This window comes from Miniopterus schreibersii, assembly GCF_964146895.1.
Source record: "Miniopterus schreibersii genome assembly, chromosome: 7".
Classification (NCBI taxonomy): Eukaryota; Metazoa; Chordata; class Mammalia; order Chiroptera; family Miniopteridae; genus Miniopterus; species Miniopterus schreibersii.
In genome coordinates, this window is record NC_138108.1 from 22,016,636 (window position 1) to 22,043,424 (window position 26,789).

Below are 26,789 nucleotides of genomic sequence, written 5' to 3' on the forward strand. Positions count from 1 at the left end.
AATAGTAATCCTTTCAATTATGAGTACAGTATATCCTTCCATTTATGTGTGTCCTCTTCAAGTTATTTCTTCAATGTCTTATTGTTTTGAGACAATAGGTACTTTCCCTCCTTGGTTAAATTTATTCCTAGGTATTTTATTCTTTTGGCGCAATTGTCAATGGGATTGTTTTCTTATTTCTCCTTTTCCTATAAAACTAGTCACGGAGGCCCTGGCTGGTTTGGCTCAGTGGTTAGAGTGCCGGCCCAAGGACTGAAGGGTCTCAGGTTCCATTTCAGGCAAGGTCGCATGCCTCAGTTGCAGGCTTGATCCCCAGCCCCTGGCTGAGGTGAGTGAGGGAGGCAGCCAATCGATGTATCTCTCTCACATCGATGTTTCTCTCTCTCTCCCTCTCTTCTGCTCTCTCTGAAAAGCAATGGAAGAAATATCTTCCATTGAGGATTTTTAAAAAGCCACAGAGCCCTGGCCAGGTAGCTCAGTTGGTTAGAGCATAGTCCCAATATGCCAAGGTTGCTGGTTTGATCCCCTGTCAGGGCACATATGGGAATCAACCAAGGAATGCATAAATAACAAACTGACATTTCTCTTTCATCTCTTTCCCTTCCTCTGTCTCTCTAAACAACCAATGAATCAATATTTTTCTAAAAATTCATGGGGATATAAAGTATAGCATAGGGAATATAGTCAATAATATTGTAATAATTATGCATGGTGTTAGGTGGGTACTAGACTTACTGGGGTGATCTTCTTTTAAGTTATATAAATGTCTAATCACTATGTTATACACCTGAAAGTAATGCAGTATTGTATGTCAATTTTAATTAAAAAATAAATTTTAAAAAATTATATAAAAAATTTGTAAAGTACACATGGAAAAGACAAATGAAACAACTGAAAACCAAAATGACAACTGTTGGGTGTGTTAATGTGATAGGGTTAGGGGGATTCCCCCCTTATGTTAATATTTTAATATTTCTTTTATAATAAACATTTTAGGCACTAAATTTACAAATGTAACATTTCCACTTTGTAGTAGGAACAAAGATTACTTTTCATTTTGAACCTTATCTGAGAGCCGTGTATAAATTATCTTAGTGTTTCTCAGAAGACTTTACTACTGCCTGCCTTTTCACTTTAAAAAAAAACAAAACTATCTTTATTGATTTCAGAGAGAGGGAGAGGGAGAAACATCAACGATAAGGGAGTCATCACTGATCGGCTGCCTCCTGCACACCCGACTGGGGATCGAGCCCGCAACCCGGGCATGTGCCCTGACTGGGAATCGAACAGCCATCTCCTGGATCCTAGGTCGATGCTCAACCGCTGAGCCACACCCAGCCGGGCTGCCTTTTCACTTTTAATCAGGTCTTTTCTCAGTGCAACATGCAATCACTTAGATATGAGAGCCTCAGCAAAGTACAGGTATCTGCAGTAGTTTGCCAAAATTATCTTTAAGGAGATGTAATTGATAGTTTATTCTTGTCAGTTGCCTTAAAATTTTTTGATTCAAAAGGAGCATCTACTTTAAAATCATAAAAGTGGTACAATAATGTGATTTCAAAAACCTGACACTCTTTAATGTGTGTGTGTTTTTTAATAGCTCCCAACAATGGTAACCAAGGCATGTCAGCCTGGTTCAATCTATTTGCAGACATGGATCCACTTTCAAACCCAGATGCTATTGGACACTCGGATGATGAACTTCTTAATGCTTGACCGAAGTTACGATGTCACTTCAGTGGCCTTGAGATGTCAATTTTGCAACATATTGCCTTTGTGGAAAGTTTATGTTGTAATCCATACACAACAGCATTGTTTGTGAAAATAACACTGTCAGCCAGCTTTAGACAGATGGTAAGGACCACATTTGAATACACTTGTCTCTTTAATATCTTGGATTTGCCGCTGTTGATAATATGTGGAAAATATTACAAACTAGTTTCAAGTAGATATAAACATTTATTTTGAAATGACAGCTAGGAAGAATTCTGTCCATAAGGAGTTGGGCTTATTTCTTTGGAAAGCCTTTGATATGTAAGTTGCCTTGCTGGCTGTGAGAATTCTTTATGTGGATAGAGGACAGCATGTAAACTGGATTGTGATTTAGGGTTGGATTTTAAGTAAAACAGTGGCAAGGAGGATTTTCCGTTATGGAAAATAGCACTAGAACCAGACCAGTTTTGTCTTTAGTTAGAAAGGTAGAATGAGATTTGAGAACTCAATTTGCTTTCATGAATTCAAAGAGAAACTTAGTGCTTGTTTTCTCCACTTAGAAACTAAAATGTAGTATTACTTAATTTTTTTCCATCACAGGAAATCATGGGCACCCCTCAATCCATTATTGAGCATTTGTGGGGAAGTAGCAGGTGATTTATTTGCTAAGTCCATCCTCTGTAGAAACAGAAAAGTCTCTTTCCATATCATAAACCATGAGAAAATCCAGACACATTGCACATGTGATATACAGTATTCATGTCCTGAAAGGGAGGGGAGGACACTCCCTAAGCAGCTAACAATAGTATCCTAATACTACCCAGAAACTTCTATCTAAACGAGGGAGAAATTCTAAACACCTTCTCCTTATACATATTTGCATTTACGTGTTTCTTGACGTGTTTAACGCAGAATACTTCCTGCCAGAGTTACAGAAAGCTGATCAATAAGAGAGTGTCTTATTTTTCCACTTTTCCCTTTATTGGGGTGACATCATCTGAGGCTCTATTTGATTACTAAGGAGAAACTGTTACCCTTAAAGAGTTTTGAATCTAAGTACTAGAGGGAAGGGCATTTCATTGAAATTAGTGTAAGCCAATGAAAACATAGCCACTGTGTACACACATCACTCACCCAATTTCCTGGTCTTTTTCCTGCCCACCCTTTAGTTTTGAGGCAGTACTCAAGTGTGTTATTTTTGTCACCGAGACGATTGCATCTTCATAAGAACACATTTAACTTAGTTGTTCACCGTAGTTTGAATGCTCTTAGTTCTAAAAAGGCTTATTTATTATTTACAAGAGAATTGCTTGTAAAGTCTGAGTCATTGTATGGACCAGAATAGGTAAAATGCAGCCCACCTCTCCTCCAGAGCAGTCTGGCCTAACTACAACCTGAGCTGCCTGGGAGCTCTCGGGGGGGGGAGGGGGGGGGAACCTACTACTATGGCCAAGTACTGACTGTATAGGCTGGAAAGACCTTATCTGAGTATCAGAAACATGGGGCCAGCAAAAGGTTATGAAGTCTCTTTGAAATCTTTTCATATGCTCATTCCTATTTCTTTATTTGCCCATCCCTTCAGAAGTATTTTTTAACTCTTTTATTCAGTGAAATTCCCCATATTGCAATTCTTTGTTCTGCCAAGATTCACTCACCAAGGATTATGACTACAATTCACAATCTGAAGTCTGTATCCACGGTGACTCTGCTCTCAACTTTGGGTATTTCAGAAAATGCTGATTTTATGTCTCAGTTTGTGCCATTTTTCTTTTATTAATTTATTTCATTAATGCATTAGTTCAAATATATTTATTTCCCTCACACACATACAAAGCAGTCCCTGTCATTTCATATAAACAAAGACACCATAACGCAGAAGAAAAACACTAGTCTCCCAAAGCCAGAAGCCCCAATACCAGACTATGAATGTGAGGGGATACTGCCCTCAATTTCCCAAGAGCAAAGGTTCTAAAAAAAAAAAAAAGAAAAAAACACACAAGGGAATTTTATTATATTCAGTTCTGTGTGTCTAACATTTTTCTCTTTCAACACAGAGTATGTAGTTGCCCATTTAACTCAAACACAACATTTAACGGCTTTCAAGTCTAGTTCTAACGTCAGCAAGTCTTAACACCATTTTTTAAGAGCATATTGAAAACACTGTTATTAAAATGAAGGTAACCATTCGTATTTCCTCAAGATTAGTTATCTGACGCTCCTTCATTTAGGGCCCAGAAACAGAAATGTGGCTATTATTATACCTAGACTGCTGATAAAAGAACCAACCACATATTCAGTAGGGAGGGAGGGCGAGGACAGAACACACACAGAACAGTTGCTGTTGCTCTAAATCTGGATCAACCACTGAATACGAAGTAAACTGACCTTGACCAAGGGGAGGCTTTCAAAGTAAACGGATGTTCTCCACAGTACATGAGGGAAAAGGCCTGTCTCCTACCTTTTAGTACCAAATAAGAACGCATTTAACCCTAGACAAGCCCCAGAACTACAATTTGATCTGTCTACAACCACTTTACAAGAAAGGCAGGAATACCAGGGCATATTAAAATCAGAAGGTATAACTTTATGTTTTGTGAAATCTTTCATTAATTGTAAAACATAGCTTTGATATGGTTAGAAACAAACTGTATTTTAGCAAAATAGGTTTCAGTATTTGCACAATATAAAGAGTGTTTGTATTTCAACTATGGATATTTATTTCGCATAACTGTCTTTATAGACCATCTGGAAATGTAGAGGTCTTACAGAATAAGAACAAATGAAGTTTGAATGTGCTCTATTTTTCTGAGCCTCTTTTAATAAAGATTACAAGGTGTCATAAACAAAAAACTATTTCCTAAAGTACTCAACACAAATCCAGTTTTGTTTCCCTATTTCAAAACTTGTGTTTTACCTTAGGACTGTAGTAGTGAGAAGGTAGTTTGAATTGGTATATACATACACCACAGAATGAAAATAAAACCGGGGCAACTAATATCCTTGTGAGATTGATTCTTTCTAATTTAATCCTTACATAAGGGACTTTGCAGGATCTGGGAAATAATGGAATATGTGTTCTTTGTATAAATACTCTCAGTAACAAAATATAAACTATCAAGTATCAAACGTTTGGGCCCAGAAGCAATAACTGATGAAACATAAGACATAGTATTTAACCCAATTTCCCAAAGGCAGGAGTAAAAAAAGGAAGACAGAACTGATTCAGTGCATTGCATTTCCTTACCTTGAGCAATAAAGCAGCCCCAGAATCTTTAGATACAGAAATTAAACTAGGAAGGAAATATACATTTTAAAATATTAACTAACTCAGCAGTATGGAGACTAATGCATTAATGCACTTAGAACATACAATGTATAAGTTGTTTAAATAGACAAAGAAAACCTTTGGAACAGTATGGGAAGAAAAATGATTGTTGGTCTGGATGTGTCATATCCCTAAACCCAACATAAAATATCTGCTTCTATCTTTTATGTGCCATTTAAAAGGAGACTAAAGATTTCAATAAAAATTGTCCTTGGCATTTAAAGCGAAGACATGGATTTTCACTCAGTGTTGTAAAAATAAACTGTTCAATGTCCAAAGTGTAAATACAAAAAGGCCTATATAGATAAAGGTCTGAGTGGTGTGAACAGGTAAGATTTTGAAGTGCTTGTTTTTACATTAAAGAAAGTTGTTTCCTTTTCCCTATTTCAAAGTAATACCCCAAAGTCTGAAAAGCACTGAAAAGTAAAAAATAAATCATCCACAGCCCTACCATCCAGGAGTAACCACTGTTAACATTATACATTATTTTGTATTACTTTGGAGCTCACATGTTATTTAAATTGTGATCCACGTGAATATTTTTTATTGTTTTCTCCATCTGAAATGGGCATACCAAATTATCAAGATTGAAGAAATTACTTTTGTCTTTTCCTTAAAAAGTCAGGTTAAAAAAAAAAAGCCACGAAAAATGTGACTGAAGTCCCTTTCTGCCTCTCTAAAAGATGTGCTTCCCAAATTAAATTCTTTCTCTTGAGTTTTTACACCTATAGCAACATTAAAACCCAGGCACCTTGAGGATTTGTCACCAATTTGCTTGGTCAGGAACTGGTGTCTAACCAGCTTGCTTTCTCTCTTCACCCTCTGCACCAAGCTGCCAGCAGCTGAAGCAGTGAAGTCCACAAGGGAGCACAAACAGGGCAATGGCCCAATGGCACATAATCTGCAATGAAACTAAAAACCTCTTTATTAATGTCACTGTCACAGAACTCCACAGCAGCAAGGCTTTCTGGTTAAGGCTGAGTTCTATAGTCAGTCTTGGTTCAAGGCCAGACTTTGACATTTCCCAGATGTATTACCATGGGTAAATTAACCTAATTCTGATTTTATTATCTATAAGGTAGTAAAAAGAGCAGTACCTGGCTTCATAGGGTTATTACGAAGATTATAGTAAACAGTAACATATAAAGTGTCTGGCACTTGTTAAGCTATCAGTAAGTGTTACCTATTTTTATGATGATTTCAGCTCAACAGCCTTGACTATATTATACTTCACAAGCTAAAATGAATTGTATGGGAACATTTTCTATGACCAAAAACTTCTGGCTTTCCTAAGGAATGAATAAACTTACCTAACAAAATAAGGAGATAAGTGTTTGCTTCCAGTTTTGCCAGTTAAGCTATTTTCTTAATTTACCTATTTAACTGACAGCATTACCACCAGCATTTCCTTCATCACATACATAGGAAAACTGAGTCTCAGAGATGACTTCTTTATCCAAACCCCATGACCACTACACTGCAGAGCCAGAACTAGTCCCCAAATTGTGGCCCTAAGTCCAGGGCTTTTCTGTATCTCCTGTGAACCATCGAAACAGTCCAAAAAATAACTGCTTAATGCATGGAATTGAGATGAATGCTTATACTCTTGGTTTTTTAGCTTCAGAGCCTCCATAATAGTCTAAACATAATGTTTAGCAGGACTAACCCATGCTAATGTATAAAATCAAACAAAGTCTAGTATATGGAGATAAATTCTATCTGAGTAAGATGCAAACTGTTGAAAAGTTTTCCTCCCCCCCTTCTTTTAACAAAACCAGCAGTTTGGAGATACTTATTAAAGGGATGTAGAAACAATGTTTTAAAGCAGGGGTGCGGAACCTGTTTTCTGCCAAGGGCCATTTTGGATATTTATAGCATCATCTGACGGTCATACATAATTATCAACTTAAAAATGAGCTAGGGAAAAGCTCCTAGATTTATTGAATTTCGAGTCCCACCTGCGGTTGCCTTGGCAGGGCCACACCAAATGATTTTGAGGGGCCGGCTGGATGTTCCCCGCCCATTAAAGACTCCAGTCTCATCTCTAAGATATCAGATCAACCCAAAGGCACATACGGAACACTTGCACCTAACAATGTTTTTCAAATCATTTTGTTTACAACCCACAGTAAGAAATACATCTTATTTTACAACCTCATATGTATGTAGTCATGCGCCGCTTAACCATGGAGAAACGTTCTGGGAGATGCGTTATTAGGTGATTATCAGTGTGCAGACATCATAGCGTGCACTTACACGGACCTGGATGGTACAGCCCACTACACACCTAGACTATATGGTGTAGCCTATTGCACCCAGGCTACAAGCTTGTACAGCATGTTACTATACTCAATACTGACGGCGATTATAGCACAATGGAAGATATTTATGTATCTAAACATATGTAATCATCAACAAGGTACAGTAAAAAAAGACAAAAGATAAAAAATCGTATACTTGTATAGGGCACTAACAGGGAACGGAGCTCGCAGGACTGGAAGTTGCTCTGGGTGAGTCAGTGAGTGGTGAGTGAGTGCGAAGGCCTAGGACTACTGTCCACTACTGCAGACTCTGCACACTGTACACGCAGGCTGCTCTACATTTATAAAAAGAACATTAAACCAAGCACAAGGGAAAATGATGCGACAGAAAGACACGGTAAACAGATGTTATGAGGCTGCACAGGTAAAGCGTACCATTTTATAGCGAACTTTTTTTGTAAGTCAAAAGAGTACACTAAAAGGACACTATACATTATAGTGAATGCATAAGCCAGTCGCACTGTCATTTATTGTTAGCAAGTATTATGTACTGTACATAACTATGGCCTAGAATTTTATACAACTGCCAGCACAGATTTGTATACACCGGCAGCACCATAAACACGAGTAATGCACTGTCCTGCCACATTACAATGGCTAAGATGTCACAGGCAATAGGAATTTTTCAGCTCTATTATAATCTTAGGGGACCCACCATCATACATGTGGTCTGTTGTTGACTGAAATGCTGGTATGCATCACATGACTATCTCTCTGTCTAGCAAAAGTTTTCCACACAAATACTCTTATGTATGAATTTATTTTTCTATTCCGCTTCATTAAAAAAAAATGTTGGCTGGACCCATTTAATTCATTTCAAGACTCAGTTTTAAAAACACTGAACCAAAGAGATACAAAGACTATTTGTATTATCATACCATGTTCTATTAGAAGTTTTAAAGTTATTTTAAAGGAATACCTAATCTTAGCAAGGAAAAAAACTGATGATAATATACTGCAGGTCCTCGTGGCCTGCGTAGCTCAATGTACATCGTTTCATTATAACACTGATGAGATGCTGCAGGAACAACTCTTGTTTATATCTGTTAGCCTAGGGTAAAACTGGTTTCGCTAAAAGACATTTCACTTAAGTCACAGAACCTATCAGTGACTTTGAGTACTTACTGCCCATTGCCAGAACACTGCTGTGAAGAGTGTACTGTAGGTATTTCACACCCTCAAAGGAAAGGATCATTATAGACATATAAACTTTTGAATATTTCATACTAATGAATCAAAACCAAAAGAAAATCAAGTAAATGGGACTACAGGGAACACCTAGCTTGAGATCTGAATTTGCTCCTTTCAACCTCTTTACAGGTGGAGGGGAAAGACAGAGAAGAAAATGGGAGAAAACTTGAGCCACTTTGAGATTCTCTGCATATGTTAAAGATATAAATATATAAACATTAGTTACCCCAAATTCTGGCTAACTTCTCCCACCAAAAATAATTTTTTTCCTCACCCAAGGATATTTTTTCCATTGACTTTCAGAGAGAGTGGAAGGGGTGGGGGGGGGGGAGAGAAACAGGGGTGTGAGAGAGACACTGGTCAATGGGTTGCCTCCTGGGGCTGGGGATCGCACCTGCAACCCTGGTACATGGCACTGACAGGGAATCGAACCAGTAACCCTTTGGTACTTGGGCCAATGCAGTAACCACTGAGCCATGCAGGCTAAAAATAATTTTTTACAAAGTAATCTGTTAACCACTTTTTATGACAGCAATGGTGACATTTTAAATTTCACTTAAAAGGTGTCCCTGCTAAGTGGAAATACTGCATGCAGTCCTCATTGGGTCACATCTGACTAGTCCTATTGTGTGCGTACAGACTAAACCCCTTAGCCTAAACCACTGTCACAGAGGATTAAGTTGGTTTAGCAAGAATTAACAAATCAAAAGAAAAAATCCCAACACCTCTTATGTGTATTCCAGAATGAAATTAAGTGCCCCAGCTAAATCTCTTAAACTGTGAAGTACTGACTTACTTGTAAACATATATATCCTTCATTGTACTTATATTTTAATGTTTGCTCAGCATTTACCACAAAGATCAGGCACTTTAAGTTCTAGACCAAGTAAGGAGGAAGCAAGGAAGTTAACAACTGACAATATTATAAATCCTGCTACTTAACACAAAATGATTTTTCTATCAATTATGAAAAAGAATATACTAATAAGTTGAATCAGGCTAGAAGTGCATGAAAAGAAAACCTGAATTTAAGGCAACATTCATAAAAGTATACAGGAAAAAACTCTCAAGAACAGACTTTATTTTTAACATAAAAGTTCTTTTTCTTGTGAGGCAGAACAAGTGTTCAGATACAGGGAATACATAAGTACACAGTAACAATATTTATCACTATTGGAAATGCTGTTTTGGGGGAGAATTTTATTAGAAAAACAAAGTTTTAAAAAATTGCATTTAAAAAAGATATACACAGCTTCAACAGAGATGAAAGATACAGACTTTAAAAAAAAACATAAATTATATTTTTCAACAGGATTGTATAAACAAAATATTGTTCAGGGTTGCTCTGCTTATCATTATTTTAGGCAGAGTAAAACTTAAACCTTAAAGTGCGGAGTTAAGTATTCTTAGTTTAATGCAAATTCAGCACTTCCACTGGTCCGGTTCATTCCACTGGTCCAAGCATTTAAGGAATGAATCTTAAGTTTAGAATAGTACAGTAAATTCAGTAGTGGCAATTTTTCTTTTATTTCCTTTAACAAAAGAAAATCTTGACAACCCAGTCCTAATGTTGGACATACACAAGGCTACAAATTCTGCCATTTTTTAATACCTTCAAGTAAAATCCAACCATTAAAAAGGAAAAGGCCGTCTTGTTGCCGGTTATTTCACAGGTAGCAATAGCACCTTCTAAAAGGCTGATTTGGCTTGTCATAAGTGTAAGAAATATTTTAAACAAATGAAGAATCTAGATGAAAAATAATTTTGGCATCCATGCTCACAATATTAACCGAAAAAGGAAAAACAGGTATTTTTTAAAACATAATTGTTCACAAAAGCCATGACAAAAGCAATAGGCTTAGTCATGATGAAAAACAGTAAATTTACCTATTTTCATCACAAGAAATTCTTTAAGGGGGAAAAAATAACAATGACGAAGTGAATAACCACAGAATAGCTTCTTCTGTCAAAATGTACATGTCACCTATTTCGTTTACTGCAATGGAAACAACTTCATTTAAAATTTTAAAAAATTGAAATTATATTCCCCTTGATGTTATTCTAATTTACTTCCTCCCTGTACAGTTTTCTATAGAATAACAATAACTCTGGAATGTAACTTTAGAAGACACTATTATGTGTTCTATTGAGACCCATTAAGAAAAAAAAAATCAACTACTTGTGAACTAAGGGTTAAATAAAGCTGAATGGACCTATGGTTAATATTTTTTCAAGACTGAGATAAAGCTCATATGTTTAAAAATTAGCCCTTTGGCACTGGCAGTTAGAGTGGTTTGTACCTTGTACCTTTTTCTTCTTCAAATCTCAGGCTCTGTTTCTCCCAAACCCAAGAGACACGCTTGGCTGCCATACAATTCATTTACCTACAAATTCACATTCCCCTTACAACCAAACATTACAAGTTCCACTTATAAGATTATGGAAGTAATAAAACTTGTTTTTCCATTCCTATTTTAAATTACTTTAGATTAAGGAGATATGAAACTCTACAGAAAAATGTGAATTAGACAATCATACACAACAGAGTAAAAGGAAAAACTTCACAAAGTGGCATTCAAGTTGTAAAATACCCTTGTAACTTGTAGGGATGGAGACAGAAGAAAGGTAAGTGTTAACATGGATTTAACAGAGCTCAGATAATCCAAAAACTAAGGAGTGTTTTTTTTTAACCTTGTTTTTAACTTCCTCTGCCTACCTTTTAAACTAACTCACCTGATTTCAGTTTTACCTTTTCTGTACTTCTGATAGAGCGGTTCTCTGTGGTGGGATGGTAAAGGCAAAGGCAAAGGATCAAGGTTCTCAACAAACCAACCAGAACATTTAGATCCTGAATAACTGGGCTTTTACTGATTTAAAAGCCACATGTACTAATTCCAAGTAAATTAGCTTCGGACAAAAAAGGTACCAAAATTCATCAGTCTCATCAACTAACCTAAGACTTGTATGTTTGAATTTATCTAACTTCCCTAAATCCATCTCCATTTAAACTTTAATAGGGCATATTTATTATTACTTAGATGTTTTAAAGGTGCATGAGAATAAGAAGTCCTTTCAGAAGATTTATTGCTACCACTAGGTTTTCTTTGATGGGATATGTCTGGAGAAACTGACACAGTAACCCTCTAAATTATATCCCTTTTACAAGTATTTAAACTTTCTCTCTCTTTAATATGTATAAGAACATTAAATTACTGCATCATAAGGTAGTATGCGAAGACCTTAGGATGCTTTTTATCAACACAGTTTGCTGAAACTCACTTCTTAAAAGACAGAGCTGCTCCTTAATTTTACTGCCACATACCCAGACATGAAATACTGCTGACGTGTGATACTGGCAGTGACTGTATTAGAATAAGCCTAAATCCAGAACTGGGTTTTTCAAAGATTCCTGTTGTCTATGCTCCAAAGCTCTCCTTCGCCCGTTTTCCCCACTGTGTGGAATGGAGAGACAATTAGCAAAACCTGTAGGTAACATCTCAGTGCCAACTACCATAAAGAAAACGTCAGTCGCAAGATTCTGTGACTACAGATTGCTATTCAATGGATTACACTCCTGACAAACTACTAACCCTGACCAAATCCACAAGACGACAACATCACAAAAGCAAAGGAGGAAATCCATGCACAGTCATTTTAGGATCTCTTGGGACTATGATACAGTGATAATTAAAGGTAGAATGACACCTGTGGTAAAGGGAGATCATGGTGACAAATATTGCGCAGAAAACTAAAGGGGCTCCTTACTCCTAGCTATGCAATCAACATCGGGTAGAGCTTGCTTTTGGCTCACCGACTTTTAAACCAAGTTCCAGCGATGGGTGAGAACATATTAAGCTCTCGTCTCCAGAATACAATTTTTCTGAGCACATAATGAAATGTGTACAGGAGTAGTGAAGAAAACAGCAGTTTTACAAATATTTCACCCAAAGCACAAACTTCTGACATCAAAAAACATAAATCACAATGTACTGATATTGCTTTTTATTTCTTTTTATATATACTTGTTCAATGTATTTATCTATCAATTCCTGTTTGGGAGAAGAACACAGTCATGAGATTAAGATTGCTGGGAAAATGTCAACAATCCCTTTGGTCCCAAAGCTGAAAACAGCTGAGAAAAGCACACATCTAGAAAGGGAAACAAGAAACAGAGGCCACCAAAGAATCTTTTGAACATCTGTTTGCTACATTTCAGAAAATGTAACATTGGTATTATAAAATAGTCATTCATATAAAAGATGGTTCTTGCAGCATCATTCACGTCTCCAGGAATCATGTTTGCAGGGGTCAGTTTTTTGTCTTGTTTTTGTTTCTAAAGTTGTTTAATTTGAAAACAAAAAACAATGTTATTAGCCCACCAAAAGTAAAGAATGAGACCTTTTTTGTTTCAACCGGCGCTTTAGGAAAAAGTAGGCTAAGCACTAGGGCTGGCCTTCAGGAGCGAGCAGAGCCATCAGAGGGGGGCTTTCTTCCAGAAGCTGTGCTGGGACACGTCACTGTGGAAAGCTGGAGCATGTCACAGCCAACTGGGAGGGCACGGTGCCATCATAGTCAAGAGATCTGAGGAACAGTGGCTACGCAGCGCTGGGACCTATCCTTCAGCTTCCTCAATTGGTTCTGGTGGTGTGAGTAGAGAAGCCGATGGCATGACTGTACTCGTTCCCCGGGAGACTCGGTCTTGCTCTGTGTTTGTAGACAGGGAGGCCACAGCAATGGGCTGCAGCAGAGTGGTTCCCATGCCAGTGGTGACTGTCAGACTGTGGCCAGAGCCCTTGAGGGTGAGGTCTGGTGTGGGAAGGAGTGGCTTGAGGATGCTGACGAGGCAGAAAGCAGAGCCACTTTTAGGAATGAAATTCACCTTGTTTTTGTCAGGACAGTAAAAGGCTGGGATTTCATGAAGCTGTTTTGGCCTAGACAGAGCAGACAACCCAATACTTTTAAAGTCACAGAACACTGGAAGTAAGTTATTTTATTATTATATTTAAACAGGTAACTTATAGATACGTAAAAGGAATACAAAATTCAAGCTATATCAAAAGCTTCAAATGTTATGGAACAAAGTGTAATTAGACACGATTCAAAATACATATTTCAGAATGCCTGAAGGACACCATTCATGTTGCTGCTTTCAGTTGCCTGGTGGGCCCTGTGCACCACATAAGTAGCTCAGGCTGATGACTACTGCAACTCGATGAAGATCTAGCCAGTATCAATAAAGAATTTCCTAAAGTAAAGAAATTCTAAATGTTCAAAGACAAAAATATGTTCCACTACCATGATTTTCCAGTCTGTACTATTCTGAAAGGAGATGCAAAGAAGTCAATGACAATATCCATCTTTTGCTAAGTTCCACCACTGCACGACTAAACTTTGGTAGGCTTAAGTTTTCTCTTCAAGTGCATTGAAACAATTCTTTGAGTTAACCATGATGGTTTTCTGAGAAACATAATAGAAATGTGAAACCAAAATAAAACTAATGGTAGTCTTTTGCTCTCAAACTTTTATTCAAGCCAAATCCTTCCCTATCCCAGGTGCTCCTGAAAATTAACCCAAATAGTTGGAAAAGGATACTAGTGTTAATGGTATTCCATGAAAATAAAAATATAAAAAATTAAAGTGTTAAAGTAACATGGAAATATCACAAAATTAAAAATCTGAGCATGCCAAGTCTGCACTAGCTTCTGGGGACCCGAAGATGAAACAATCTACAAGGAGATAATATTGGAGGGAGGGAGGTACCGAGGTCTATACTTCAATACAATTAGTCTCCTTTGTAATCCTATGTGTTTTATGCATTTAAAACATTAATCGGAGAAGTTACAGATTACTTCAAACCATCTATAAGCTTTACCAGGCTTCCAAAGGTGTCCATAGCACAAAAAACGTACAGACTCCTGCAAGAGGATCTGACAGATGTGATAAAATAGCTTGTAAAAGGTTTAGAAGTAGCACAGGGAGGGAATAACAGGTGGCACAAAGAAAGAGGGGGAGTTTGGAAGAGGAAGCCTTCCAAAGGAAGTCACATCTGAACTGGGTTTTAAAGAATGAATAAACGGACCTGGGGAGTGGGTGCAAAAAGAAAAAAGTTTCAAGAAGACAATGCTTTGAGTGGGCAGATTTTATCAATTAACAGTGAACACTGCCCATGAATAGTTTTGACAAATGTAGTAACTTAAGAATAAAATTACATGAGGGAGTGGGTTCATGAGGACAGGCCCAACTCCAGCTGCCACCTCACTGGGTCCTCTCTTGACCTGAGCCTCCACCTAAGGGCTCTGGCAGCAGAGACCTGGAGAGTCACTTCACCTCTCTGAGCCTCAGCTGTCTCAGCTATGAGATGGGTTGAACATTCCCTACCTCCCAGCCTTGTCACTGAGATTTAATGAGATAAATCCCAGTGCCTGGCACACAGTAAGTGCTCAATAGATGACACTTCACTCTCCCTGTGTGGGATCTATGGAGATACTAGCCCCAGGCCTTGCCTTGGAAGGGTCTAGATCTGCACTATCCACCGGGGTAGTCATGAACCCCATGTGGCTACTGAACACTGAAAATGTGGGCAGTAGGAATGGAGATGTGCCATCAGTGAAATACACACTGGATTCTGACAACCTGGTACATAAAAGGAATGTAAAATACTGTATGAACAATGTTTCATATTGACTACATATTGAAATGACAATATGTCTGGTACATTGGGTTACATGAAATATATTATTAAACCTAAAAAAGGAAATTACATCATTTAAATTGTTTTATTTGTACACTATTCTTTCTTGAATATAACAGAAACTTAACTTGTCGAGTACTTTTGGCCCACAAATGTATTTGAATAAACTGCTGATAAGAATACACACACTATTTTTACTATCTGTGAGTATGGTTTTCAATTGCTTAAGAAGACAGAAAATTAAATATGCCTGAGTTTTCTTTTTAATATATCTTTATTGATTCCAGAGAGAGGAAAGGAGAGGGAGAGAGAGAGAGAAACATCAATGATGAGAGAGTCATTGATCGGCTGCCTCCTGCACATCCCCGACTGGGAATCAAGCCTGCAACCCGGGCTTGTGCCCTGACCGGGAATCGAACCCCGATCACCTGGATCCTAGGTCGATGCTCAACCACTGAGCCACGCCCGGCCAGGCCTGAGTTTTCTTTTAAAGACAATTATTAGAGAAAGATTTCTTATAGTAAGTGAGGAGCCTAATCAATTTTTACACCCTCCTCCAAATGAGTCCTAGGTTTTTAATTAATTTGTTTGAGGTTATCTTTTAAAAAATTTTATTTTTTTATTGACTTTAGAGAGAGGAAGGGGGAGAGAAAAAGAGAGAGAGAAACATCAGTGTGGGAGAGAAACATTGATTGGTTGCTTCCCCCACGCATCCTGACCAGGGATAGAACCAGCAACCTGGGTATGTGCCCTGACCAGAATTGAACCCACCACCTTTTTCGTGTACAGGACAATGCCAGGGCTGAGATTATCGTCTTAAAAATGAGTTAAGCCCAGCTGGTGTGGCACAGTGGTTGAGTGAGGTCGACTCATGAACCAGGAGATCAAGGTTCCATTCCAGGTTGGGGCACACATCTGGGTTGTGCGCTCCATCCCCAGTAGAGGCCATGCAGGAGGCAGCTGATCAATGACTCTCTCTCATCATTGATGCTTCTATCTCTTTCTCTCTCTCCTTTCCTCTCTCAAATCAATTCAAACATACATTTTAAAAACATGACTTAAGACAGCCCTGGCCAGTGTGGCTCAGTTGGTTGGAGTGTTCTTCCTTGCACTGAAAGGTCACAGGTTCGATTCCAGTCATGGCTCATACCTAGGTTGCTGGCCCCATCCCTGACAGACAACCAAATGATGTTTCACGCTTCCTCTCTCTCTCCCTTCCTCTCTCTCTAAAATCAATAAAAACATATCCTCAGATGAAGATTAAAAAAAAAAAGGTAACTCTAAAAAAAAATATGACTTAGGACATGTGACTGCTTATGGATCTTGAGGATGAAACCTCACATTTTTGAAATACAAATGAACTTCCTGACTGATTTTTTTTAATGAGAGAATCTAAAAAGTTTAATTTCCCTACTGCTTTCATGAGAACACTTATGAAAATGTTTACACAAAATTATATAAACAGTAACTTTGTCTAACTAGCACCCAGATCAGGAAAACAGAACATTAACAGTAAAAAGCACCAAAAAACCCTCTCCTTGTTTCCTTCTCCAGTCACTGCCCCAACTCACCAAGAGGAATCATTCCTGACCTCTTAACATTTAACTTCTAGAAGCATAATACCCAAGAAACACACTACCCACCCCTCAGGCGTATGACTTATGCTAGTAGAAGCTGTAAGTATTAATATTATATCAAAGCTTTCTTCAACTTAAGAACCATAACTAAAAAAGAAAAAAAATCTCAGAAGTTTTAAAATTTTATTTTTCCTTAAATTATTATTCCAAAAGGATTATGTATCTAAATGGATATGTTTGCTAGCTGACTTTCTGAAAAATGGATGAACAGGTTGGACAATTACAGGTATTTCCATATTGATGCAAGGAATTCTTTGGTATCATTTTTAAAAAGCTTACACAATTTTTTTCCTTTTTTGATTCAGGCATAAATTTTCAGTGAAGAAAATGGTGGGGAGGAGTAACTTATAATGGGAAGGAGGGAGGGAGAGAGGAAGAAAGGATGTCATGTAATATTTTTTAAAATACCACTATACTGCAAAGTTCATAATATATAGGAATCTAAGGTAACGGAGGCTGAGCTCATTAGCTGGGATCAGGAAGCAGCCTGTGTGACTTCACTGAAAAGGACCAAGTGCAGGTGGCACGGCCACGGTGTGTGTGTATCTAACAGAATAGAGAGTCAAAGGGAAGTGAAAAATGTGGTCTTGCCCTTTCTGGTCCAAATCCAACTACCTATTTTCTTTCAGGTAAAAAAACATACATTTCTAGAAACTGGACCCTCACCCTACTCCAACCTCTACAAATCAGAGCTACTTCCCTTAAACCAAAAGTAAGATTTAGAGAGAAAAGTATTCTTTAAAGAAATAAAATAAGCAAAAATGTTTTTAATTAGGACCAATAATCGACTTTTCCTTTAATGCCAATGAGTCCAGTGTGTTTTGCTCTAATTTTGACATAGCTTGTGCAAAAAGAGACTAATTTTTTAACTTTATTTGTTTCACTCATTCACTCATTCATTGATTTTTAGAGAGACAGAGGAAGGGAGAGGGAAACATCAATTTATTGATTCACTTATTTATGCATTCATTAGTTGTTCCTTGAATGTGCCCTAACCAGGGATCGAACCTGCAACCTTGGCATATTGGGACGATGCTCTAACCAACTGAGCTACCTGACTAGGGCCTATTTGCTTTATTTCCTTTTTTTTTTAAGAAACATTTTTATTGATTTTTAAAGAGATAGGAAGGGAGAGAGAGGGAGATGTGAGAGCAGAACGTCGACTGGCTGCCTCCTGCATGCCCCCTACCAGGGATCAAGCCTGCAACCCGGGCATGTGCCTGACTAGGAATCGAACCAGCAGCCTTCTGGTGCATGGGATGACGCCCAACCAAGGGAGCCACACCATACAGGGCAAGTTATTTGTTTTATTGATAAAAGGTTAAAATTCTCTCTAAGTAATCCACTCTTGGGTTACTGCCGTTAATTTGCTTTTGGAACGTAATGAAAATTTTAAAATATGAATAGGTTTTTGTGTGCTACATATCCTCTATATCAGTAAAATTTATAACAATAAAGTATTTACATTTTTAAAAGAATAGGCTTATTTTCTAGTAACAGATGGATATGCCATAAACCATATGTTAGGATTTACCTTATGTTTCTTTTATCTATCCACCTATACACACAGAACACACACACACACACGCGCGTGCGCAAAGGCCTGTGCTTTCTTCCCTCCCTTTAGATACAAATATTGATATTTGTATCTAAATACAGATATTGAGTCTTGAGAAAATTTCCAAATGCATTTGTCTAAGATACCACAGGACACCAACGTACACAATAAATAATTTACTCAAAGTCCTTTATAAAAGAAATTCAAATTGCTCTTGGGTCAACCAACCATTTCTCTGCATTCAGGCAAATCTTAACTACCAATGAGTAAATCAAAGAACTCAACTCCAAAAAGGTCCATTTGGACCATTTCATTTTTATTTAATAGAATGACTATTTCTTAAGAACTCTCATGAAAAAGTCTAAGCCAGCATTTTCAAATTGAGCATAAAAATCATATGAGATATTTGTTAAAGATGAATAATCCAGGTCCTATCTCCGTATTTACTTTTTGGGACTGGGCCTGGGAATCTGCAGTTTTAACTAATACCCCAGATGACTGCAGGGATCCAAGAAGCAAATCTGGGGAAATAGTGCTTAAACTCTCAGCTGGCACCAGTCGAGCTTTTAGACTGGCACAGTGAAAAACAAAATAAGCAGTTGCTAAAATAGTTTTCAATTACTGTCACAAAAGCAGATAGGAGATGGATAGCTGGGATTTCCTATTAGAGAAGTTGAAGGGATTCAAACAAATATAATGATCTTTATGTGGCAAAGTACTGAGAATTTCGGTTAAAAGAAGCACTGACAGGAGGGCCACATAAAGGAACAAAAGGATACCATATTTCAAAATGATTCCAAGATGTTCATAATAGAGGAAAAACATAAATTATGTGAGTCGGACAAGGCTGGATAATATCTACACTGTATTTTAGGTTTCACAGTGAGAAAAAGCGGAGGCCCTTAGACTAGCAGCCATAGTGAGACTGGAAGGTGAGGGCTAAATACTATAGCCACACTCCCAAATAATGTTCATCACCTAATTTGCTCAGTTTCATAAACACTTAACAACCCTGTAGCCATTGCTTATAAAGCAAGGAGTCACAGCTACTGAAAACCCAAGGCTGCAATACCTTCTGAACTACTTTTGAGTCTAAAATTGGAGTATTCGACTAGAGTACATACAACCAAAGTACCAGACGTTGAAAATTCTACTTCTTATTTTCTTCATCGCAGTAACATGATTCTGCAAACAGAATTGTTTCCTATATTGGCAGACAAAATATTTTTTAAAACTGATTAAAGAACTGAAGACCAAGAGTAGATAAAAACCAAAGAGAATTCGATCCTTGAAAGAAGGTAACCACACTGGGTGAGAGCTATGGTCTATTTTAAATATACTGCTAAATTCAAAGTGTGATGTTGACTGTATACAGGTTCAAAAATAACAGCCACAGATGATACTTTGGAAATAACTGAGAAAATGTGAACAACAACTGGATATTAACTGATATTAAGCAGTACTGTTAATTTTCTTTGGTGTGATAATGGTATTGTGGTCATGTAGGAGTACTGTGGTTACTTTTAGGAAACAAATATTAAATCGTATTTAAGGTTAAGTGTCATGGTGTCTGCAACTTACTTTCAAACAGTTCAGCAAAAACACTACCACACACAGACAAAGCAAATACAGCAAAATGTTATTACAGAATGTAGGCGGTGGTTATATGGGTGATCACTGTACTATTCTTCAAGTTATTTGAAAATTCTCATAAAAGCTTTTGGATTTTTGGGGGGCGGTTACTTACGAGCATTCCTCAAAGACTTTGACCCTTTCACAGCCCTCTGGAGGTTCCCTTTTGAACATATAACTGTTGTTAGGTTTTGGTGAGGTTGCATACTTGGGCAAAGGAGAGTTGTTCCCATTCTCTGCAATAAATAACATACTAGATTACTAAGAAATACAACTACATAAATGCCTAGTCACACTGTATTTAACTGTTCTTGCCTTCCCCCAATACCATGAACTACTTGAGGGTAGAAACAGTGTTTCACTCATCAACATCACCCCAATATCTAACACAATTCCTGGTAAAGAAGAGAGAATGTTTGTTAAGTAAATGCATAAACAAATAAAAGATTTTTATCTCTTTTTCCACTTATAATTACCACCTCCTAGGCCTGTCTCACCAATTTATTTTTATCCCATACACAGCACACAGACCCAAATGGCACTTCCATTCTTCCCAGTACAAGTAGCTGAAATTGTTCTGCACTGGCTGCTTATCATTCTCCCCTGTGCTGCCCTTCAGAATTTCTCAGCTGATTCCTTGGCTCCTCCGGTTACCATCTCTGCTCCAGGAAGTCAGAGCCATATGTGCACGGTACACCAAAGGCTTCCTTTGGCCTGTGAACTTTTCCATACCTAAGAGAGCTTCTTTGCTGATTTTCCAAAACTGCCTTCAAAGTCTGGCTCATAACTACTAAGGTGACAGAGAATAAAGTGCTTTTCAGGACAAATGATCATCTCATTTACACCAAAAAGAATGTTTCTCACTAATAAGACACTTGTATTATTAACAAGTACAAAAAAAAGAAGGAATAAAAGTCCATAAACCTACCCAACTTGACCATCACCCAAGCATACACCACAATAAAACCTACTGTTTTGTACTCCAATTTTTAAAAATCTGTTTTGAAACATCTCGAAGTAATTACCTTAGTAGATTTAACTGTGTGTGTCCTGCTAGAAAATAAATAGAATAAAAATAGGTGGCATTCCCTTATCATCTGGTAACAAATTCCTCCTGCATTGTACCTTTATCCCTGGGATCAATGAGCAGGTCATCAGCTGAGCACGGGCTCTCTTCACTACCTTCATTGGAGATGGTGAGGAAGGACGTGGGGGACACAGACTGAGAGCGGCTGCTGTTGTTGCTTCCCCTGTCTGCCCCCCCGGGGGTCTGCGTGTCGATGCTGCGTGTGCTGCTACTTCTCTGTACAAGGGGGGGAGGTGCACGATGGCCATCAGGAATATCTTGTGGCTGTTATAAAAGTTTCAAACATATGCATATTTATTGCTGATTTTGAAATTCACCCAGAAATGCACTCAGTGTCAACCTTCCCCTATTGTTCCAGAAGACTCATAAATCAGAAATCCCCTAGTTATTAGGCCAAGAGAAAGCCTTGATGTTGCTCCATTAGTGACATCCCTGTCTAATTTGACTCCCCCACTATACACCGAGCGGCATGGGCAAAGATTCTGTATTTCCAGGGTCTGGCACCTGACAGGTGGTCAGTGCATGCTGAATGATAACTTGCACTGAATTACTTATCATGTGCTAAACATTACTTTAAAAATTATAAAGAGCAGCCATGGTAAAATGAGAAATCTAGGTATAACACTAGATTCCATATTAGAAAAGGTTATCCATTATGGGAACTAGAGATACCTGATGTCAAGCCCTGTTACCTCCTCCCCCTGCCAATTCTCCCCGAGTTTTTTCAAAGAAACCTTCCTACATGAGGAAAAGGTTAATCACGACAGTGCTAATTATAGAGGGGATCAAGAAGAACAATCTGAAAAAAGCTTGTGGGGCTCACTTATCAGAGAAACCAGCTCCCTGTTCACCTGTGGCTCATTTACCTTTATTTTATTAGGGAAAGTTTCCTCTATCATGCAATATGGAGGAGACGGTGGTGGGGAGTTGTGTTTAATCTAAACCAACCTTAACCTTAATGGAGAGGATCTTAATTAAGCATCAATAAAATACTACTTCCAACTCAGTTCTTTCACTGAAGAAAAAAGCTTACTATACTCTATGACATGGCTTTAATATAAACAGGAAATTATCTCATGGTGTCTTACATATGAATCATTCTTATGTGTATTAAAGTCAGTAGAACATTCTTATGTGCATGATAGGTAAGCAGAACTGCACACTTCATGATGTTATCATCGTTAAACAAATAATAAGTGACAATAAGAAACAGGTATCCCTGTCCAGGTGGCTCAGTTGGTTGGAGCATTGTCCTGTGCACCAAAAGGTTGTGGGTTCAATTCCCACTCAGGGCACATTCCTAGGTTTCAGGTTTGATCCCAGTCGGGGAGAGTAACAGGGAGGCAACCGATCAATGTTTCTCTCACCATCACCACCCTCTAAATATACCCTCATGTGAAGATTAACAAAAACCACATAGGTGGTTTCATGCTTAAAAAGTATTTGATGTCATATCCCTCTCTCCTCAACAAATTAGTAAGCTAAACTTTTGTTAAATGAAGTTATAGTAATTAGAAGTATACCACCTATCTAGTGATTTTTAAATACAGATAAATAAATAAATAGTTTCTGTCCAAGGATCCAAATTTAAGTCACATCAGTTGTCTCCATCATATGCAAAGAAATGAACACTTTTCATTCACTTGCCAAGGTCAAAGTTTTTCAAAAGACAAAAATTTTCATTCTCTCTCAACAAGAAGGAAGAAATGTAAGTAAATACGGAAAATAAAATTGCGAATTTTTTAATAGAAGAGTTAGTGTGTAAGAATTACTTACTATAAGTTGTTCTTCCTTTTCCCCTGTCTCTTTAATTATTATTTCAATCTCCTGATTTAATCCTTCCACACTGTTCCGGAACCGGGAGCCTGTTGATTTGGTGATGGGAATTACTGGAATAAGTGTACTCTTTGGAACAGGAGCCTTGAGAAGAATTGGTATAGAGGGGAGAAGAGAGGTTTAATACTACCTTTTCATTCTCCAGATTGAAACATACTTTTAGCTGACATGATAACTACAAAATAAATCAAAATAAATATAGGTCTCGCAAAACAGAGTAACCAAACCTGCTGTTCAGTATACATGAAATGTCACTTAAAGCCAAAACCCCAGACACTCAATGTAGGCTTTCAGAAGTATATTCACATCTATGAGGAACTGTAAAGGGAACAGGGATAAAGGAATAATAAAATAATTTCAATCTCAGAAATTCTTTTATGATTGTAACAGAGTTCAAATTTCAGACGTAACTTTTAAGTCCTCTAGTGCCACGATTAACTATATTCATAGCAAGACTGAAATGAGAATAGGGCCCCTATAAAGTTTAATTATTTATACTTTCATTATAATGATTTTAATGTTTTGTTCAGGAAAAAAATGGTATGATTTATTTTCTTTTTTTCCCCAAAGCCTATCTCTAATTTTTTTTAAAATATGTATTTTTCATTGACAGTTATTTTTGAAAAGAAAGAACTGGCCCGGCTGGTGTCCCACTAAGCCAAGAGGTCACTGGTTCGATTTCAGGTCAGGACACCTGCCCGGGTTTTGGGCTCAATCCCCAGCAGGGGGCACACAGGAGGCAGCTGATCGATGATGTTTCTCATCAATGTTTCTCTCTACTCCTCTCACTTCCTCTCTAAAATCATAAAAACATATTTTTTTTAAAAAAGGAAATAACTGATTATATAATTACAGTATATTACTTGGTTTCCTGAAAAAATACTCAAAATAAAATGTGAAACAAGAATTGGAAAGGCCCTGGCCGGATGGCTCAATTGATTGGAGCATTGTTCCATACACCTAAAGGTTTTCGAGTACCCGGTCAGGGCACATACCTAGGTTGTGGGTTCAATCCCCAGTTGGGGCACCTAAGAGAGGCAACCGATCAATGTTTCTCTCTCACATCAATGTTCCCCTCTCCCTCCCCATCCCATCCTCTGTTTCTAAAATTAATAAAAACATATCCTTGGGTGAGGAATTAAAAAAAAAAAATTGCAAAGATATCTGCCAAAGTTAACAGCAACAGTGTGCCAGAGATCATCTTGTGCATCGTCCTGCTGCCTGGTAAAGAAATGTGATTAACCCATCCTTCATTTGGAAGGCTTCTTTGAAAAACTTGTCTTTCTGAGGAAGGTGGGCAAGGAGAAAAGGTAACAAGGCCTTTAATCAATTATCGCTAGTATCATTTAATGGTTAACCTTGTTTTCTGATGAAGAACTTAGTGTTAAACTTGTATTCCTCCTCTTTTATTCCTGCTCACCTTTATAACTGAAATTTTAAAAAATTAAGCATAACACAATAACAATCCTTAGAAAAGGCAAGAAACTGAAGAGAAAAATCCAAGGGGAAGCTTTAATCTGGAGCACCAAAGCAGCACTTCTTCACTGCTTATAATGTTGCACCTGAGAGTCTCACTTTGCCCACATGTTATAGAGGAACACAATCACCTACCTCAGGGAGTGGTTTTGAGAATGAAATGAGAGAACATGTGGCACAGTGCCTGGGACCATAATGGATACATACTCAGTAAATAGTAAGATATCATTTTTATTGTATTTTCCCTATCATGTATTTTATTCTTAAAAATCATCCTTCCTTGTCTTTTCAAAATTTTTTTCAAGTACCGTTTAATTTTTTTCTACAAATAGTGTCTTCTAATTTTCACCTTTTTAATCCCTGTTCCTCAATCTTCTCCCCATATCCTCAAGCTTCTCATATTATTTATTCCCTTTTCTCTTCCATCTCTTCTTTCTGTCCCCTCTTCTAGTCTCAATATCTACTATCAAAGTAAGGAATATGAAAAATTAAGGTTAGATATTCTATAGGTGTTTTATAGAGAATATTTATGGAATGAAAATTTTCTCAAATACACATCTGTGTGCCATTCTCTACAGTGTAAATCTTGGAGAACTGATGATATACACCATTTCCAAAATTGTTTTTCGAGTAAAATCTCTGCCACATCAATAAATCTATTCTCTTGGTCTAGTTCATTTTCTTTGAACACCTGTCCTGGTTAGACCCCTCTTTGGCTTTCAAAAGTGCTAACTCTACATCGAACTTGGCTGGTATCTAATGCACCATCATTAAAGATCAAGAACTATTGGGGGGGGGGGACTTTAACTTACTGACACTCTATATTTATCAAAATTTAAATCTGATACAACCTAGTGTCAGCTAACCTTTAAAATCCAAGTAATACAGAGTGGCCTGTAAGGTAATGATGATGGGATTTTTAAAAGGTAAATGAAAGTTATTTTGCAAATTTAAAAACAGAAAATTTGGGGATGAAAACTTGACCTGTATGTCTTCAAAAGGTTTAGCTCTCATTTTTCTTTTGGTCCCCACTTTCCTCAAATAAAAACATAAATACTTGTTCAGGAAAAACAACCACACAACCAATTTCTCAGTATCTTCTGTTCTTCCTATTGAAACAAAGCCCCATCTATCCAAGATACTTTACAAAAGCAAAGTTAAAAAGCACTCTTCCTTTAGCTCTTAAAGTTTATCTGACCAAAAGCCAATATATACATATACAACACACACATTTATATTTCACACAGAAAAAAAAGATTATTCTCTCAAAATATCAAGAGTAAGCTATATGTGGGTAAAAGAATTATAGGTAATATACTTTTCTTCTATTTCTCTACCATCAACCTGAATGGAGAAACTATGTCTTATTCACCTTCTGTCTAGAACAAAAATGCTATTGAACAAGGCTGGTGTTATGCAACAAATGTCTGTCTGTGTCCTGCTAAAAGTCATGTTGAAACCGTAACCCCCAATGTAGCTATATTAAGATATGGGGCCTGTAAGGAATAAGAACAGGGCCATGATCCAATGATTAGTGATTTTTAAAAATATATTTTTATTAAACATATAGATTTGTGTGTGGTTTTGAGACTTATTTTCACATACAGAAAAATACATATGGAGAGAAGACTGAAAGATATGAAAAATGAGTTATAAGTTATGTGTAGATGTATTTCTGGCCATTTAAACTTAATAGCATGGAACATTTTACCATGTATTTAAATATATCATTTATCATTTCGTTTATTTCCATTTTTTCATGAATATCCAGAAATTAATGTTCTAAGATAAGTTAAAATATAAAATTAAAATGTAAAATATTTGAGCTAGAATTTGAAGCAGAGGAAATAAATGATAAAAAATGGTAAAATATATATACACATATTTTTTTTTTATTGATTTTTAGATAGGAAGGGAGAGGGAGAGAGAGAAACATCGATGTGAGAGGGAAACATCAAACAGCTGCTTCCTGCAGTTGCTCTACCAGATATCTAGCCTACAACCCAGGCATGTATCCTGATCAGGAATCGAACTGGCAACCTTTCGGTGGGCAGGGCAATGCCCAACCAACTGAGCTACACGGGCCAGGACTGATTAGTGATTTTACAAGAAGAGACAGGAGAGGAGCTCGCTTGAGCTCTTGTTCATTCTCTCCCTCTCCACACACATGCACCAAGGAAAGGCCTTTTAAGCACACAGCAAGAAGATGGCTATCTGCAACCCAGAGAGCTCTTACCAGACACTAACCCTGCTGGCACCTTGATCTTAGACTTCCAGTCTCAGTGAGAAAATTAATTTCTGTTGTATAAGCCACTCTACTTA

The 26,789-nt window shown here is 37.4% G+C and overlaps 2 protein-coding genes across 4 annotated transcripts in view; one reads left to right on the forward strand and one right to left on the reverse strand.

Moving 5' to 3' along the window:
- ICA1L (islet cell autoantigen 1 like) overlaps positions 1-3,683 on the forward strand; it is a 28,563-nt gene extending 24,880 nt beyond the window's left edge. For both annotated transcript variants that reach the window (XM_081142300.1, XM_081142299.1), the window contains exon 12: positions 1,601-3,683. In XM_081142300.1, coding sequence (XP_080998426.1) covers positions 1,601-1,716 — 116 coding nt within the window. In that variant the 3' untranslated portion in view covers positions 1,717-3,683. The remainder of the gene's footprint in view (positions 1-1,600) is intronic.
- Positions 3,684-9,611: 5,928 nt separating this feature from the next.
- Positions 9,612-26,789, reverse strand: part of FAM117B (family with sequence similarity 117 member B) — a 71,599-nt gene continuing 54,421 nt past the window's right edge. The window contains exons 5-8 of one of the 2 annotated variants that reach the window (XM_081142813.1): positions 22,932-23,075; positions 21,194-21,419; positions 20,184-20,304; positions 9,612-13,481 (exon numbers count right to left, since the gene is read on the reverse strand). In XM_081142813.1, coding sequence (XP_080998939.1) covers positions 13,163-13,481; positions 20,184-20,304; positions 21,194-21,419; positions 22,932-23,075 — 810 coding nt within the window. In that variant the 3' untranslated portion in view covers positions 9,612-13,162. The remainder of the gene's footprint in view (positions 13,482-20,183; positions 20,305-21,193; positions 21,420-22,931; positions 23,076-26,789) is intronic. The other variant, XM_081142814.1, reaches the window with a different exon arrangement.